This window comes from Saccostrea echinata, unplaced genomic scaffold (assembly GCF_033153115.1).
Source record: "Saccostrea echinata isolate AGI-Se365-2 ecotype Australia unplaced genomic scaffold, CSIRO_AGI_Sech_v1 ptg000020l, whole genome shotgun sequence".
NCBI classification, from domain to species: Eukaryota; Metazoa; Mollusca; class Bivalvia; order Ostreida; family Ostreidae; genus Saccostrea; species Saccostrea echinata.
This window is the reverse complement of record NW_026889769.1, coordinates 733,140-752,749: the sequence shown is the minus strand read 5'-3', so window position 1 is coordinate 752,749 and position 19,610 is coordinate 733,140. Positions and strand designations below refer to the sequence as shown.

Sequence of the window (19,610 nt, the reverse complement as noted above, 5' to 3'; positions counted from 1 at the left end):
TGTCTGGTCAGTGTTTCATCTTTTGTGTATGAAAACAAGGCATAAATTGGTGATGAGTAAAGAGAACAAAGTATTTAATGGTTGGCTGCATTTTGGAATTAGCCAAAATTTTAGTTTCAAGGCTTCTCTCATGCTGTTTGATCAGAGGGTCTTGAAGATGAATTCTTTTTCATGGTTTATTGATGAATATGGCACACAAACTGTCAATTCAATCTATAGGTTGATTTCAAGCAGAAATATAAATAGGGGGCATTCTGAACAGGAAATTCAGCAGAACAATGAAAAAATGAAACACATGTCTAATTCATTGTGCCAACTGCCAGACTAGAGATGACCTCTGAACCTTTGACCCAAGTGATTTGTTAGAATTTTTGTTTGAACAATGATTTTTTTTATCTCCCATTCATGAATAAAATAAAAGGAAAAATTGTGCAATGAAAATTCTGCCTTTTAATTTGTGCTTTAGAATTTACTTCAAGTCCAATAATTGATTACTTTCCTTGTTATTTGACAGGAAACTATATTGAGGAAAGAGAGATCAAAAGTTGGTTAACAATTTTTCATTTGAAACTTCTCATAAGCATGAAAACTTTTGCATATTTGACTTTTCTTGTTCAAAGAAAGATAACTCTTGCTGTCCATGAAGAATTGACAGAACTAATTTTCACTAAACCAGATGGTAGCAGAACTTTATACACCCTAAATGCCAAAGTTCATCAGAATTTTTCATGAAAAATGAAAAGTAAATTTTCCCTTCGTGTTAATTCAGAAATTTGGCCCAGATGGAGTCAATTGAGAGGTATTTAATTTTCATGAAATGTAGAAAATTGTGTTAATTACCTCTCAACTTTGAAGAAATCATCTTTAAATCTTTACTCGGTTTTATAAGCAAGACCCTAGGATTAATTATCTTTTCTGCTTCTAGAAAATAAAATTTTTTGCCTTAAATCATGTGGATGAATGGATAGATTTCATTCTTGGCTTCATCTTGAATTTCTTTGAAGAATACATTTTTGAATAGCAATACTTGTGCCAATGGGAATTTTATTAATGGTGCTTAAGTACAAATAAAAATAACCTTAACTAAATCATGATGTTGTATGTATATTCTTCTAGGACAGGCACCTAATTTTTCTTTTTCAACTTTTGAAATAGTTGTCAAAATCCAAGATTTTAAGCAGACAGCTTGCACTTTTTTTCATTTTCGTTTGTTGTTTTACACATGAAGGCAGCTGATGCCACGAATAAAGAGGTCATCAGTGAAAACGTCAGTGCTGTGTTTTGAGTTTATAACCATCTGTTTTAAATGAGTTTCTTTTAAATATTTATCCCTCTTTAAAACATATGCTTCTAATTTGTGCAACACAGGTAGCGGTTTTTGTGGGAGGGTGGAGATAAAAAATTTTCAGTAGATGCCATTGTATAGAAGGACAAGATCATGGTTTCAAAGAATTTTCCTGCAGTCTTGTACATTCTCTTGATAAAACAATTATTTGAAAAAAAAAAAAATTAAGCTCATTAATTTACACATATAATAATTCTGCAAAAACCATACTTGATTTTATTATTGGGGGGAGGGGGGTATTTTGTCTCTCTTTCTTTATGAAGTAAAGAGAAATAGGGAAGAATCTTCAAGTTCCTTCTGAAATTTCAGAAAGAACTATATGCAGTAAAGGCATATTTTTGCCCCTTAACAGTTAAATTTCAAAAGTCTCTTGAAATGTGCACATTTTTATATACTGTATAAAAAAGATCTGAATTTAGCTTAATGTACATGTATTATAGATTGGAGGAAGGTTATTGGCAGTTTTTATCTCTGACATCACAAACTAAGTGGAAATTCCATTATTTTTCCGAAAGAAAATATTGACAAAATTTATTCAATTTTGACTGTAGCATTTCAGGAGCATAAACTTGCTTGGGTACAATATTCAAATATTTCATTAATATTTAATATTAATGAAATCTGCAGATAACCCCTATTTTAAAACATATTAAAAGATTTCTCCATCAGAGTTTGATTTTAAGGACAGATATTGGCATTTACAGAATTTATTCCTTAAGTCTGTTTTTACTTTCTTTGTAATATCATATGTGCTATGATTTAAAAACAACATCACTACAATTTTATATTTTCTGAAATGCAAGAAATTACATATTTTAATGTGTTCTAGGGTGGAGATGCCAGTGAAGTTAGTACCCCTGCTGGAGGTGCCCCAGTTCCCCCACCCCCAGGACCACCTCCACCCCCTCCCCCACCAGCAGTTCAAGCTCCACCCCCCTCCTCTGGGCCCTCCGAGGATGACGCCAGGGCAGCTTTAATGGAAGCTCTTAACAAGGGAACAGAAATTACTGCTGGTTTGTACTACACTTTATAAAGTAAACTAATATTGATGAAATATGTTAGAAAACTGAATATTCACTTTATCATTCATATATTTTATTTATTTTATTTTACCCATGCACATACAAGTAATTTTTTTTTAGTGAAAGCTTATAGTATGTTGTTCATTCACTTCATTCCTCCCTGATTCTGTTTTCAAATATTAGAAGCATAAAACACATTATCTACAGGAAAATGAAACATGGTAGAATCATTTTAGAAAAAAAGTTGTGTGTTTGTTTTCACCACTTTTTGGACACAGATTGATTTCTAACACTTTATACAAGGTACTGAAGCTAGAATCAATTAGGATACAAATTATTAAAAACTAAGACACCATTATAAAGCAGGGACACTTCTGTTATTTAAACATAAGACACCAAGACATTTCAAGACACACCTCTATAATTCAGAAGTAAGACATCTCTGATTCTTACACAAGCCATCTCAGATTCTGACAAAGACATGTATGATTAAGAAGCTAGACATCTTTGATTCTAACATAAGGCATCTATGATTCTAATATAAGACAGTGATTGATAGATTCTAACATAACATGCGTCTTTGATTCAGAACTAAGACATCTGATTCTAACAAAGACACTTGTATGATTCAGAACTAAGACATCTGATTCTAACAAAGACACTTGTATGATTCAGAACTAAGACATCTGATACTAACAAAGACACTTGTATGATTCAGAACTAAGACATCTCTGATTCTAACAAAGACACTTGTATGATTCAGAACTAAGACATCTGATACTAACAAAGACACTTGTATGATTCAGAACTAAGACATCTGATTCTAACAAAGACACTTGTATGATTCAGAACTAAGACATCTCTGATTCTAACAAAGACACTTGTATGATTCAGAACTAAGACATCTGATTCTAACAAAGACACTTGTATGATTCAGAACTAAGACATCTCTGATTCTAACAAAGACACTTGTATGATTCAGAACTAAGACATCTGATTCTAACAAAGACACTTGTATGATTCAGAACTAAGACATCTGATACTAACAAAGACACTTGTATGATTCAGAACTAAGACATCTCTGATTCTAACAAAGACACTTGTATGATTCAGAACTAAGACATCTCTGATTCTAACAAAGACACTTGTATGATTCAGAACTAAGACATCTGATACTAACAAAGACACTTGTATGATTCAGAACTAAGACATCTGATTCTAACAAAGACACTTTTATGATTCAGAACTAAGACATCTGATTCTAACAAAGACACTTGTATGATTCAGAACTAAGACATCTCAGAACTAAGACATCTCTGATTCTAACAAAGACACTTGTATGATTCAGAACTAAGACATCTCTGATTCTAACAAAGACACTTGTATGATTCAGAACTAAGACATCTGATTCTAACAAAGACACTTGTATGATTCAGAACTAAGACATCTGATACTAACAAAGACACTTGTATGATTCAGAACTAAGACATCTGATTCTAACAAAGACACTTGTATGATTCAGAACTAAGACATCTGATTCTAACAAAGACACTTGTATGATTCAGAACTAAGACATCTGATACTAACAAAGACACTTGTATGATTCAGAACTAAGACATCTGATTCTAACAAAGACACTTGTATGATTCAGAACTAAGACATCTGATTCTAACAAAGACACTTGTATGATTCAGAACTAAGACATCTCTGATTCTAACATTAGACATCTCGGATTTTAACATAATGTGTCTGTGATTCAGAAGTAAAATATTTCTGAATCTAATGTAAGACATCTTTGATTCTAACATAAGACATTTTTTTTATTCAAACTAGAGATACCTCTTTGATTCTCACCTAAGACATATTCTGTGAATCAAATATCTAACAAATATATAATTTACAGAGATCTTACCTAAGTTTTAAAAAAGTAAGACAACAACTGTGGTTGATTATCTATCTTTGAATTCAAATCTAAGACACATTTATATTTCAAAAGACATCAGTGTTCCAAGCACTTTTGTGATTCAAGCATGGCACACCTTTGTAACTCAAATCTTATGCATACATGTATCTATGATTCAAAAGCTATTAAGGCATTTGTAATTCAAACCTAAAACATCTATGATTCAAATGTAAGACATGATTCAAAGCAAAGACATCATTTAAGCCAAAGATATACCACTGTGATTAGCTCTACTGAACAGAGACCAGAAGAGCTTATATGAATGTCCATCTGTCTGGTCTGTTCTTCTGTTTGTCTATAAACAATTTTTTCAAAATGCTACTCCTCTTACAGTTTTGGTCTGATTTCAATATAATTGTTACACAAGTAGACTACACTATAAAGATACATAAGTCTATTAATCATTTTTGATTTCAATAAATGGTGTTGCCATGGTTACTAAAAAATAGAAACCTCTTTAAAATTCTTTCAAAAGACTAGTTTTTTCTACAGTTTAGTCTGATTGCAATTAAACTTGTCTCAATATAATGTTGTTGTCGTAGTTTCAAATCCAAGTGCTACCTTTTTGATCCTTTGTTACAAGTATAAACTTATAGAGCTTTAGCCTTGTCAGAGACCTCTTGTTCAAATCTTAAGAAGATCTTGAATCCCCCCCCCCCCAAAAAAAAGTGACACATCTGTGATTTAAACAAAGACATTCATAATTAAAACCTATAAAGATGCATCTAGGGTTTAATGATATACATGTACTAATATACTACTATATAGAAGTACACCGAAAATTGTATCGCATCGTGGTACGAAAACCAAGCATATAGGGTGAATTCACCATGCATCGGACACCCTTGCACTTCAACAAGTTCTAGCGATATTGCTACCGACCGAATATTATCAAAATGGAACTTAACATGTAGTATGTGGTTCAGATATAAATTTTTGACACAGTCGTGCACTATTTATTGAGAAAATATCATTAAAAACGATTTTTTCGAAATAAGTCAGAATTCACCATGGATCGGACAATATTCACCATGCATCGGACATACGGTATTTAAACCAGAAAAATATCATACCTTGATCTCGGTGCATTAAAATTAGTGATATCGAAACATTTTTATCTTTTATTTAAAAATTAACCTTCTAAATAAATTTGAATGACTATTTCGATCCACAAATATGAAGAGATTTTAATTGCATCACATCGCCTTAGAAAGGCTTTACAATGCTAGTAATATGGCAACTCGCGCCTTTGTTTCGTGGGTTATAATCATCTAGTTTAAGAAATAAAATGAGTCCACTTCTAGTCATCATATATCGATAATTTGTATTTTCACTGAAAATTTAGAGTTTCTATTTTCTATTTCCGTAAAAAACAGATGTCATTTGGGTTTTACATGAAAATGGAGGTGATTACCCATGCATCGGAAAGTGTCCGATGCATGGTTAATTTGTGTCCGATGTACGGTGAAATAAACATACTAGTTAAAAACAACTTTAAAAAATATTATACAAACATTGAAGTAAAATTTTTGAAAAATTTCAGTAAAATTATCAATTATTGACAAATTTTACCAAGGTCCTACCCGTTCCGTTGACGTCTATTTAAAAGAACGACAACTCTAAAAATTGCAAAATCGTAAAATTCTGGTTACTCCCCTTTGATGATGCAAAATATGACGTAATTTCAAGGCCATTCTTGTGGTATTTTTAACACAACATGAAAATAAAAATCGGCATCATTAAAAAGTTTAAATCTTCACCTTTAAGGAGGCTGGGGGGTCAACAAATTAACCACCAGATTTAACTTATTTTTTTAGATATGATATCTTAAGCTGTCAACTATTATTTGGCAAAGAAAAATTTCAAAAATTTTAGTTTTAAAATTTGATAATTTTCTATATCTTCATATGGAGCTCTTCTTCTAAAGGAGATCAATATAGTCTAAAAATGGCCACAACCCCCCAGCCTCTTTAAGACAGAAACAAGTAAAAACACGGGGGGACTCAGGTTCAATGAAAGTTTATTGCTTAAAGTTGTCCGAAGCAAGGTATGTGTCCGATGCATGGTTAACTCAACCTACCTGCATATTCCAATACATCACATCTTCAGTATTTTGTATTTACTGTAATTATTTATAATGAAGTGTTCATGAGAACCAGTATCAGTTATTAACAAAGATAATGTCTGATGAGTATTATTTCTTTTTAGTTGACCTTCATTCAAAACTTAGAAAATCTCCCAATTCAGAACAAAAAGAAACAATTCATATAAAAAGATATGAAAAAGACATACTGCAGTATTGTTATAAAGTGTCAGTGTATCATGGTACAGTGTATGTCATAAATTCATAATACACTTCAGCCGTTACACCTCTAGATGCCTCTGTTATTTTAAACGCTAAGACACATAAATTTTATGATAAAACAAAGATACACAAAAAGCATACCAGTACAGGTATTTTGGGTTAAAAATGAAAATGTATACTAGGTGTCCTTTTGAACCACAGATGCATCCTAATTTTGAAATATATGTAAGATTGTATAAATTTGCTGTGGCATGTTTAAGATTTTTGTGCTTTTTTTTCTCCTTTGTACTTTGGATATACATTCATTCCTCAATTCATAAATTATTTTCTCCACATTTAAGGACCCTCTATACATCTGTGCAAAATGTTTTTTGGACATTGAATAAAAGTGTAAATACAGCTAAACTTCGAAATCTCGAACACGGATATCTCAAATACCCCGGATATGTCGAAGTAAGGCCGCGGTCCCGACGAAATTTGCTTTATAAATGATCAAAATAAACCCCTCTATGTCGAACATGGTAATGTCGAATACACCGGTTATCTTGAAGTAAAATTGTGTACCCATTCATTAAAACCACTTGCGTTATCTCGAAGTCAGGATAATTTTCCACTCTGATGATCAAGTCCGTTGGGTAAACTGAACAGCCACCTGTCTGTCACGCACGGGTTACCTGTGTTCCTGTGATAAACAGATAATAGTGCGATAATAATAGGAGGTGTATGTATGGCTTACCTTGATTTTAATTATGCAAGCCAAAGGTTGTGTGTATTAGTCTTATGCATACGCCCGGATGACACGTTGTTTTGTAGCTGGGGTACATTTATCTTGATAATCGCTATTTATGCTATGTGTAATATGCGCGCTTGCATAGTTTATGCATATGAAAGCAAAAATTATAAACATCAAAGTGAAACAAAATTCTGTAATTTAATGCAATTAGAATTTATTTTTCGTGTATGTACGTGCAGAATTTACAATCATCAGTACACACCATCATTTGAGCATGTGTTGCAGTGAAAACGTGCTATAGTGCCCTGTGATTCAGTGTTGTTCCGTAGTTAAACAAAAGTGCGTGTTTCTTCTTTTGCATTTGATTTCATTGTGGTAAAATCTTTTCTTTTAACTGATTATACATGTATGAACATGTTTTTCCAATTAAAAAAAAATTGTATATTTCGTTTGCGTTATTCTGACAGCAACCGGTTTTAAATTTACAATGCATAGACGATATCAGGTTATGTATACATGGGAAAGGATGCTAGCGGTTGATTTGCCGGGTTGTTAAAAGGATTATACAACTGTGCATATTATACAAAGTATTGTTCTGTGAATTATAAAGAGGATGTTAAAATCTTTTTAATGCTAAATACATGTACATGTATATTAAAGAAATCGTAAACAGAATTTCAAACAAGAAGGAATTTGACATGTTTCTACTATTAAGTGCATGTTCACTGCACTAAGTTTATTTGAAGTTCATTAGAATTATAACCCTCGATATGTCGAACCCCCGGATATCTCGAAGTTCATCAATGGTCCCGTCAACGTCGAGATAACGAAGTTTAACTGTATTGAGCTTATCTATTTAATTTTCAATATATACCCCAGGAAAAATGTTCAAACACAACCAAGTATCAATGAACAGAAATCACTGTTGTTCTGTGAAGAAAATACATGTAAATAAGGTGTTCAATTAATTTATCTTGGCCTTTTAAAATGTTAAAAATACTTGTCAATGAATTGATTAAAAATTGAGTAATATACTGTAAATTTCAATTTGTTGAAATTTAGTTCTAAGGGCAGATCACTAACTGCAGAAAAATGCCATAGAATCAGAACTCTTTAGCATGCAGTGTAGAGAGGGTTCTTAAAATGTATCAGAATGGATTTTTGAAAGTTGTTTTATGTCATGGATGGATAACAGCTTATTTTTATGACTGACCTAATTTCAGGATTACGACATGTGTCCGACAACGAGAAGACCCACAAGAACCCTGCCCTCCGACGCACCAATCAAGATGATGATGGTGCAGTCATTTGATTTAATCTGTGATGAGCATTTTACAAAGCTCTGTACTCTGTTTGCACGACTCCAGCCTAGCATTAGTAGTTGTTGTATTCAATCTGTCAAATTCTATAATATTTGAATTTAACTATGTGCGCAATTTAACTTAATTAATAAGATACACTGGAAACCATGTCACTCTTTAGACAAAAGGCATTTTGAGCATGTTTGACTGTTCTAACACATTTGGAATCAATTCAGAAATTAAAATCTTGATAGATGTGCATTTTGGCTTAATGAAAATTGAGAATGAAAATTTCAAATCTCATGCAAATCTCAATTTTCATAAATACATGGTCCACTGTTGGCTAATCTCTTTTACTTAAATTATTCTGATCTCTTTTATTTAAAATATTCTGAACAAATATTATTAAAATTAATGAATATACAGACCTTATTGAGGTAAAGGAAGTTATAAAATATGAATTCAAATAAACTATTAAAATTGTTTCTTTTTCTTTTAGTGTAAATAAAATCAGTATTATTAAGAAGAAAAACGGGTGCTAAAAGGCTTATTTTGAACTCGCTTGACAGGGGAACATGAGTCATCACTGCATCTTTCTAACTTTGTGTTTATAGACACAAAACTCAGTTTACTGTTATGTTGTTTGTCTTATTTGACATTCTTTTTCTACCATCATTTACTGGAGAGTTCTGAAAAGGATATAGTACAGCAAAACTTGATTATTACAAACATGGATATATTAGTCAATTTATGGTTATAATTAAGTTAATAATTAATTATGGTATATGTCTTAATGGCAAAGTCATATAATCACATATATTGAACACAGGTATAAGGAACTTACAGATAAAATGAAGTGCATGTAATTGTTACATTCTTAATGAAAAAGAATTCACTTTTTTTCATTTGCATAAGAATTATTTTTTTTCAAAAGCAGATTTCAATGTGTCACATGAATTGATAAATGTTTTTCTTCCTTATTTTTCAATTAAAATTTGTCAGTAAATAGAAATATTTTACACATTCAGGACCTTTCAATTAAAATGAAGTAATTGTAATCACAATTTAAATGGATACTAACAATGATGATGAATAATGTAATTTTGAACTTCTGTTTGGTGACAAATTTGTTAGAAGATTTGTTACGAATTTACTGTAAATATAAAATTGGCAATAACCGAGTTTTGCTGTAATTTGAAAATGGTCAAATTTATGTTTCTTGTTGGGAATAATATGATACATGTAATTGCATCTGAGAAATTAACACAAAGTGATGACCTTATAAGAAAATTTTGTATAAGAAAGTATTGGTTTCCATTGTACTAGGAGAAATGAAAGCTAGTTGTGTATAATCAGAGTGCTAAAATATTCATCACACCTGCATTTTATTATTAGATATTAATTAATACAATTTATCTGATAATCGGTCTGCTTTCATACAGACTATTAATTTTAGATAGCATTGTGTTTATAGATTCTGACATCTCCAAGGGCAGGGCTGGATGTTTTAGTTTTGTTTTTTTTTTTGACTGTATTTTTTAAATTCCCTTTGTTAGCATCCATGCATCCTGTATACTGGAAACTAATATCATACCTCTGTAATTGCAACATATGATCAGTGAGTACTTCAATTCAGTCATAAATTGAGCCTATTCTTGGGGTTAATGTGCTTCCTTGCCCATCCTGTATAAAGAATCAGCAAAATTTTAGAAGGGATGGGAGGCATTCTTTTATATTTAAAAAGATTTTTCAGTATTTTCAGAAAAATCCTTATAGAAAACCCATTTACCTTAATAATTGATTTAAATATCTAATTAATTAGCCACAGGAAGAAATATTAAAAAATTATAATAAATTTGCCTATGTACCAGGCACTGGCAGATTAAAAGATGGGGGGGGGGGGGTTGTGACCAAAAAATATGCATAAGATTAATAAATCTATTTTTTGATAGATATTGGTTTTATTATAATTATTAATAGAGCTAAAATAAAGCTTCATCCAAGGGCTTCACCCCCTGGGCTTCCACCAAAAGCCCTGGATCCACTGCGGGCTATGAGACAGCCCTCAGACCTCCAACTTGTTGGGCCCTCCTTTTCAAAAATCCTAGATCTGCTACTGCCAGTATGTGTTTCGTGTTGGCACAAGTAGGAATAAATTTGTCACAGAAACTAACAACACTGACACCGACATCAAATTTTGTTGCAAATTTTAGTTCATGTAAAATTTATATTCGCTCTCACCATGTGTTCATAATTATAAATATTTAATTTGCTTATACTGATGGCTTAAAGTTATTCAGTTATCATATATATATATATATATATATATATATATATATATATATATATATATATATATATATATATATATATAGATTGAAAAAAATTAGAGAAGGATAGAAATCTATGCTGATAATTTTTGTTACATTTTCGATAAAATATATATGAAAATATTAACATACAAGATTGTTACATTGGGTCTTATAAACTCCAGGAATTATTCTGCATTTACAGTGTTACTACATACAGTGTTTTATCATGGTTCCTCAAACAGGTCAATTGTTAAAGTCTTACGACATAAATTTTATATGATCATAGCAAATACAATTTTATTCATCCACTTATAAGTTGTCAAAAATGTATCATCTCTGTAGAAAGTATAAAGTTTATTGTTCACTATTTTAAATCCTGAAAAAATTAAGATTTTCTTTGAATTCTTCTTTTAAGATAATTATTGTCAGAAAATTGTCATCAACAGTCTATCGTCTATGAAAGATCTCTGTCTGTTTAAATTTCCTCCATTTACAATGTGTTTAGTGCATTTACAAGTATCAACATTGTTTTAGTACACATAAGTCACATACTTGAGGGCTAAATTGCAGACTTTACAATTTCACTTGATGTCTTTTATTTCACTCAGGGGAACTGAAATTCTTTCATTCGGAACATTCTCTTTAAGTAATAATGCATGCTTTATGACAAGCATGTGTATTTCTATTAATAGGTGTTGTTTGAATGTTTAATCTATGATCATTTTAAAAGATGCCTTTCATTTTTTTATTCATGACAGACTTACATGACATGCAATTGATATAAAAACATTTTCAAAATAAAAAATAAAACATGGTAAATAAGGTAGGGAAAAAATTCTTTTGTTGGTGACTATATTTGTATTGAATTTTTCAGGTCTGAAGAAGGTCACAGATGACATGAAGACCCACAAGAACCCCACTTTGCGTCAAGGACCCAAACCATTCAAGGCATCTGCTCCTCAGACAGCTCCCAAACCAGGAAAACCAGCAGTTCCAGCACCAGTCAAAAAGAATCCGGCAGTGTTTGAACTCCAGGACAAAAGATGGGCTATTGTAAGTGTAAAGAACCTAGACATTGGTTCTTTTTTAGCTCACCTGAGCCAATTGAGCTTTTCTGATCAAAGTTTGTACATTGTCTGTCCTTGTCCTTGTGTAAACTTCATCTTTTCAAGAACCACTGGGCCAGAAAAAATTAAACTTATTTGAAAGCTACATTACATAGTGTAAATAGTTTGTTCAAATCATGACCCCCAGGGTAGGTTGGTGCTAAATTTGTTGAAATCATTTCTCCTGGGTGGTAGGGTGGGGCCACAATAGTTGATCAAAATTTTACATGGGAATTTTTTTCTCAAGAACAACAAAGCCCTGTTTGATTACATTATATGGAAACATTTTCAGGTAGTGTAAATTAAAATTTGTTCAAATCATAACCTATGGTAGGAAGGGCAATCAAAGTTTTGCATAGGAATTTAAAGGAAAAAAATCTTTTAAAAATCTACTCAAGAACAGCAAATCATTGATTAGGCCATAAAAAATTAATTAATAGTTTCTCAGGCCAAAAATTTCAAAATTCAATGCGGCAGGCAGATTCTTTTTTTTTTTTTTTTTTTTTTTGAAGCAGGTGTTATACCTTTTTTCATGTCAGTTGTTCAACAAAATGTTGATATCAACTGATTCTTACTTTTTGTTCTCTTACATCACTTACAATATGTATTCTACTTTAAATAATGTTATTCCAAACCAAGTTAATTCATAAAATCCGTATTAACCAGAAATGTATTGTTTATTTAATAAAAACGTCTATCTATTAGCATTTATGAAAAGGGGAATAACTCAATTTTCTTTTTTCAACTTGGAAAAATGGAAAATTGAGTTATTTCCCTTTTCAATATGTCAATAAAATTGATCAATGCAGCAGTGTTTGACCTGATGCGGCGGTGCCTGAGAAACTATTCATTAATTTTTTTTGGCCTTAGTCATATTTATATGGAAGCATCCTCAGGTAGTGTAGATTCAAATTTGTCCAAATAATGACCCCTTGGGGCAGGATGGAGCCACAATATGTGATCAAAATTTTACATAATAATATAAATAAGAAAAAAAATATTTAAAAAAAATCTTTCTCAAAAAACAGCAAAGCTATGATTAAACATATTGATATGGAAGCATCCTAAGTGTAGATTCAAGTTTGTTCAAATCACATTAGAAAATCCAAATTTACATAGGAATTTATTGGAAAAAGATCTGCTAAAGAATAGCAGAGCAATAGTTACTCAGGTGAGTATTGTGGCCCATTGGCCTTTTGTTTTGTTTTTTTTCTTCTTGGTGATAATTTGGTTTATAGAAGATTTATAGATTTATAGAAAGCAAAAGTACCTGCCCCTTCAAATAAAGTTATGAGAAGGGGGATTTATAGGAACATTAGTCCATCTGTCCATTTGTCTGACAATTACATCACATCAGGACTTAAAGTATGCAACAATTATTATTATTTGCAACAATTATAAATTATGATAATTTAAAGAATTTTATAAGTATATTAAAACTGCTTTTATGTTTAAATTTATAATAGGAATACCAAGAGGGTAATAAAAACCTTGAGGTTACAGATACCAACCTCAAGCAGACAGTGTATGCCTTCAAATGCAACAACTGCACCATCAAAGTCAGCAACAAGCTTAATTCCATCACGCTTGGTAAGACACATCAAAAACTCAACAGAGCCTCAGATTGTGTGAAATTGACTAGTCATTATTTTCTGATGTTTGCAAAAGTAGCCCAACTTTTATAGTGACTAAAAAAAGTATCTTTGAAAGACAATAATAGTAATACAGTCTACTTTGGATATATTGAAATTCAAGGGACCAAGACATTTTTTTTTCAATATAACAAAGTTCAAAATAAGCTATATTGGCTTACAAAGATGTTTTAAAAATCCTGATCCCTATCAAACACGTAGATAAACCTGAGGCAAAATTAGATGGATTGACAGTTAAATTTACAACACTTGAATAAGGAAATGAAATACAGTAGTTGGTTCATTAAATATTTATTTGTAAAGAGTCTGACATTTTTCAGTCTTGGTATATAATTTCCTGATCTTATTCTTTGTCAGATAGGGAAAAAGTTGCCGTACCCTCATGAACTCTAAGGAAAAACCAGTGTGCCGAATATTGTACATGCATATCATTGCTAATGTGTGCTCAGATTTATTACAAAATTCTTTGCAAATTTGAATTTAATTTAGATTTCACATATTAGTCTTAGTCAGATATTAATTTGTTCAAATTATCTAAAGACGATTTTTTTTTCTTTCTTTGATTTACCCATTTCCACAAGCGTATGATCAAACAGCTGTTCAAAAGTGCCATCAGTATGTGATCTGAGAGAAAAAAAAACCCTCAGTACTTTATTTAATGTAAAAGCACACAATGAAACATATTACTTGAGAATATATCTACTAGCACCTTAGTATCTACCTGTATAATTACAATGTCACCAACCGTGACAACTGGCCAGGAGGGCTTCAATATAACCATTAAGAAAACAACTCATCAGCTCAGTGGTCCGATAAATTACTTTAAAATAAAAGATAACTCAACATAATTGATTTCAATTTAACTGATTTTTCTAGATAATGAGAAACTGTGACTGAGGATTTAGGTTTGTTTCAAAATAAGCAATTTCTCAAAATAAGTGTCTTCAATATAAGTGGAGTAGGCTGTATAAGATTTACATAAAAGATTTCAATAACTCTGTCATCATTTTTCAGATACAGTGTAAAGTTATTTCACAGTTTATGATTTCCTTTAACAGACAGTTGTAAGAAGACTGCCATTGTCTTTGATGATGTTGTATCATCACTAGAGTTCATCAACTGCCAGAGTGTTCAGGGACAGGTAAGATTGAGTCAGGGTCATGATACAGGGCCAGGTAAGATAGGGTCAGGGTCAAAATTCAGAGTGTTAAGGGCCAGATAAGATTGGGTCAGGGTCACAGTTCAGAGTGTCCAGGTCCAGGTAAGATTGGGTCAGGGTCATGATTCAGATTGTTAAGGTCCAAAAAAGATAGGGTCAGGGTCAAGATTCAGAGTGTTCAGGGACAGGTAAGATGGGGTCAGGGTCACAATTCTTGGAAATAAAATTTAAAAAGTTTGTAATCTTCCATTGCTGATTATATGTACATGTATTCAAACACAATACAAGCAAATCTACTTGCAGGCTAAAAGTAAACTTTATATGATCATGTGATATTCAAGCATTTAGGGACAATCCACTCCTTGAAAGAATTATTACAATTGGTGTACACAACCTGTTCCCCTGGTAAATTGCAAAAAAAATGAAGTATAGAAATTAGCCATGTAGCATTAATAACACCACTCTTCTATTTTTTAATCACAACTTTGTGAAATTACAGGAATTAAAAGTCAGTGAAAACAATGTTTCTAAGAGGGGTCATTAAAATTTTATGAATCTCCATTGAAATTAATAGTTTTGTCCCATTTATGAAGCTGTAAGACATGGTGGGTGCCTTGTTGTCCAAATTTTGCAAAGGACAGGTGTTAAACTGTTAGGAATTCAACATATTCAAGGAAGAATTTTGGGCATGCCTGCACTCAGAATAAACTTTTAATAAAAAAAAAAAGGTACAAAACACCAGCTGTTTCCTTAACTGGTCAAGGGTATACACATGTCATTGTCCACATTATAACCTGTTAAATAATCTATTTAAATAAATTATCTAAATAAAAAAGAATTTTTATAAGTGAAGCTGCTAATCCTTACAGTTTATGTGAAAGGCTTATGAATGGAGGATCTAAAGTATGCCTAACGATTTCACAAAAAATCCATTCACAAAAAAAATTCTTCAGCAGTCAGAGGCCTAAGTTGCATTATGATTTTTCACTTTGCTGCTCTGAAAAAGGGAAAAAAAATAATAAATGAAAAAAAATCATTGGGATTCGGTGTCACTATAGCATCACAATAAATTGTGAAAATTAGTTTCTGCTATTCTGTAAATGAGTATTTACTTGAGAGAGAGAAGTAATGTGTTGCAATCTCTGTGAAAACGGTTGTTTTTCTTTGCTGCAAGTTTTAGAAAATAAATGGAATCATTATTGTATGATCTGCTTGAGTTTGTTAACTAAATTTCCAAAAGGAATTACTTTCAGAAAATACCAGAACCCATCAAAATGGTACTCATTTATATAAAAAAAAATCTGGCTTAGTGGAGAGAGTACCCCTCCAAGATCCTCCCTGCAAACCTCTTTCCAGAAATGTGTGTTGGCCCAGAGATTCCCCATAAAATCATTATATTACTTGATGTTACTTGTATATATGCTCTGCCTACTCCATATTTAATTAGACACATCTAAAATTCTACTCAAGCAAGCACAACATTCCAGATTTAACACACACAAAATGTGCATTTTTGATTACCTTTATTAAAACTATAGTGCAGTTTTCAGTGTAAATTTTCACATGTACATGTACTATACCACAAAGAAAACAAAGTAAGGGATACAGGTAAAATAAGTAAATAACTCGATTTTAAATTAATTTGATGAAATCAGAAAGGTCAGAAATAGGGGTCACGGAATTAAGCTCTGATAATAATTTAGCTTGCATATTTTAAACCAAAAAGAAAGATTAATTTGATAAGTAAATTAGTGATTTACAATATTTTCTTTTTGTAATTTTAGGTAATGGGTAAAGTTCCAACCATAAGTATCGATAAAACTGACGGCTGTCTGATTTATTTGAGCAAGGACTCCCTTGACACTGAAATAGTGACAGCAAAATCCTCCGAGATGAACATTCTAGTACCTAAAGGCGATGGAGATTTTGTAAGTAAAGAGAAAGATAATTACAGTTTGTTTTCTTGTTTAAGAGGACTGCAGTTCATTACTTGGTGCAGTTCTTTGTGTGCAAAAGGAATGGTGCCAAATGTGGTTTAATATAGATGTAATACATAGAAATGCACCAAATAGTTCCTAACTTGTATATTGTTGTTAAAATTTAAGTTTATAGAAATATACAAACAGTTTTTGAGTTAAGATTTTCGTTTATATAAGTTTTTTTTCACAACTTGGTTAATTCTTAAGCTTGTGATATTTTTCAATATAGAAAATAGCAATTTTAAAGCTAATAAATTAGAATTGATAAGAAGATATGGGTACAAGGCTGTTTTTGTACTGATTTCTACCTGCTGGTTCTGGTTAAGAAGGTTCTTGACAAAGAAGATCTGAGTACATTTGATGTTTGAATCAGTGTGTGTGCATTTCTTTTTCAGACTGAATTTGCTCTACCAGAGCAATTCAAAACAACCTGGGATGGCAAAAAATTTGTCACAGTGCAGACGGATATAGTGTAGGTTATTAGAAGCTGTAGGATAAGGAAAAGGTTCTCGCACCATTCCATCACATCATGGACCATGCTTTATATGATACCTGAAACTTCCAGATATCCAACCACTTGCTAGTGATCAATATTAAAAAGTAGGAAAAAAAAGGGAAAATCAGTATTTACTCTTTAAGATTGATAGTTTTGGGTTTCCAGAACTCTTTAAATGGTAATGTTATGATATATGCAACTGATTGTTTTGATGTTTGATTTGTTTTGCCTTATTATTGAATGGTAAAAGTATTTTGTTTAATCTGCATTATGATGCCGAAGACTATGAAAAATAACTATTTTCAAACTCATGATTATTTTCATTACTTTAAATATTGTCTTTGTTTTGCTGTATTAACAGTGAATATGATTTGCTAAGGGGATTTTCAGAGTGGAATGAATGTATCTGTGCTCTGAAAATTATTTGTAATTGTGTAATGAACAATTCAGAACAAATGGTGCTATGAACTAAGATATTATCGAAGTTTTTTGTCTCAGATTTTTGTCCATTCACGGCATAATTTTGAGCAAGCCAAAAGGGGAAATTTTCGTTACATATCTACCATTATGAATGTTAAGGCAAATCCATGTACATTTAGTTTCAGCAAAATATTTTAGTAATATCTTTCCTTTTTTTATTTTAAATTCTCATATATGCTTTACTCAAATCACTAATAAATTCATTATAGTATATTATCTTGTTGTTTTGAATACTGTATACATTTGAACTTTGGTATCTTGATATCCATATCTCAAATACCATGGATATGTCAAAGTCATGTGCAGGTCCCAACAGCATTTTCTCTAATAATGTTTAGGTATTTTACCTGCAATATTTCAGACTCCTGGATATTTCAAACCATCAGATTCAAGATAACAAGGTTTGATTAGTCAAAGTCAATCTGATTAAAATCGCATCTTTTTTATGCTCTGTAATTCTGTTAGTCGCTTTGTACAACGACTGTCATAACATTGGAGTATAACAAAAAACCGAATTTAATCAGTTTGAATCGAAGGAGATGTAGAAAGATTAATTGCTCTTTGATGTGTCTTTAAAGTATCCTGCCGAGATATTTACTTGGGATTGACGATCCTAGGACAGCCAAGATTCTACCTGTTGTGAACATATTCATAGGATTAGCCCAGAGTTAAAGATAAAAAACACAAACTTTTTTCAGAAATCAGCAATGTTTCTCATAGATTGATATTCAAAGAGGTAGCCTGAGTAATGTTTGCCAGGTAAAGGAGGACAATTTTGTAAGATTTTGTCACAATGTTAAAAGTGGGTGCAAAATTTTGTATAGAATTACATAGAAAACGACAAAAAGTTACATATTTAAGCACCAAAGAAAACATGCAATTTTTTTTTAATATATATATTTTATGGATTTCTTATGTCATTTCCATTCAAAATCAGTCAAAAAAAATATATCTATCCATGCATCAAATTTTTGTGTTTTGTATCCTTAAGACTTTCTCTCCACGTTTTGGGAACACACTTAGGATCAGCCCAGAGTTAAGACTCTCTCTCCACCTGTTGTGAACACACTCCTAGGATCGGCCCAGAATTAAGGCCCTTTATCTCCCTGTTTTGAATCAGCCCAGAGTTAAGACTCCCTCCCCCCCCAGTAGTGAACACATTCCTAGGATCAGTCCAGAGTAAAGGCCCTCTTTCCACCTGTGAAGAACACACTCCTAGGATCAGCCCAGAGTTAATTAAGTCCCTCTCTCCACCCCTGTTGTGAACACACACCTAGGATCAGCCCAGAGTTAAGGCCCTCTTTCCATATGTTGTGAACACACTCTAGCTAGGATCAGCCCAAAGTTATGCCCTCTCTCCATCTGTTAAGAAAACCCAATCTTAGGATCAGCCCAAAGTTAAGGTCCTCTCTCCCCCTGTTGTGAACACATACCAAGGATCAGCTCAGAGTTAAGGCCCTCTCTCCACCTATTGGGATCACACTCCTAGGATCAGTTCATTAGTCCCCTGGCTACATATTCTGAACAGTCCCAGATCCTAATCAAATTAAATATCCCAAATTAATGACCCTAGAGTTTCCTGGTGTCCTGCATTTGTCTGATTTTGTTTTACAGCTGATTAAAATCTACATTTTTTCTTTATTGATATGTCCTATGAAAATCTCTAGAAAACCAGGGTTTATTTTACCCCTTTTCAACAGACTTTGGCTTCCTCTGAGTGCCAGTTAGTTTTCAACTATTTTGAATATACATGTAAA

At 32.0% G+C, this 19,610-nt stretch overlaps 1 protein-coding gene across 2 annotated transcripts in view; it reads left to right on the top strand.

Annotated features, from left to right (window-relative positions):
* LOC133189892 (adenylyl cyclase-associated protein 1-like) overlaps positions 1-18,066 on the top strand; it is a 56,790-nt gene extending 38,724 nt beyond the window's left edge. Inside the window, exons 8-14 of one of the 2 annotated variants that reach the window (XM_061325304.1) lie at positions 2,175-2,358; positions 8,592-8,666; positions 11,856-12,034; positions 13,554-13,677; positions 14,798-14,880; positions 16,683-16,826; positions 17,273-18,066. In XM_061325304.1, coding sequence (XP_061181288.1) covers positions 2,175-2,358; positions 8,592-8,666; positions 11,856-12,034; positions 13,554-13,677; positions 14,798-14,880; positions 16,683-16,826; positions 17,273-17,353 — 870 coding nt within the window. In that variant the 3' untranslated portion in view covers positions 17,354-18,066. The remainder of the gene's footprint in view (positions 1-2,174; positions 2,359-8,591; positions 8,667-11,855; positions 12,035-13,553; positions 13,678-14,797; positions 14,881-16,682; positions 16,827-17,272) is intronic. The other variant, XM_061325305.1, reaches the window with a different exon arrangement.
* The last annotated feature ends 1,544 nt before the right edge of the window (positions 18,067-19,610 follow it).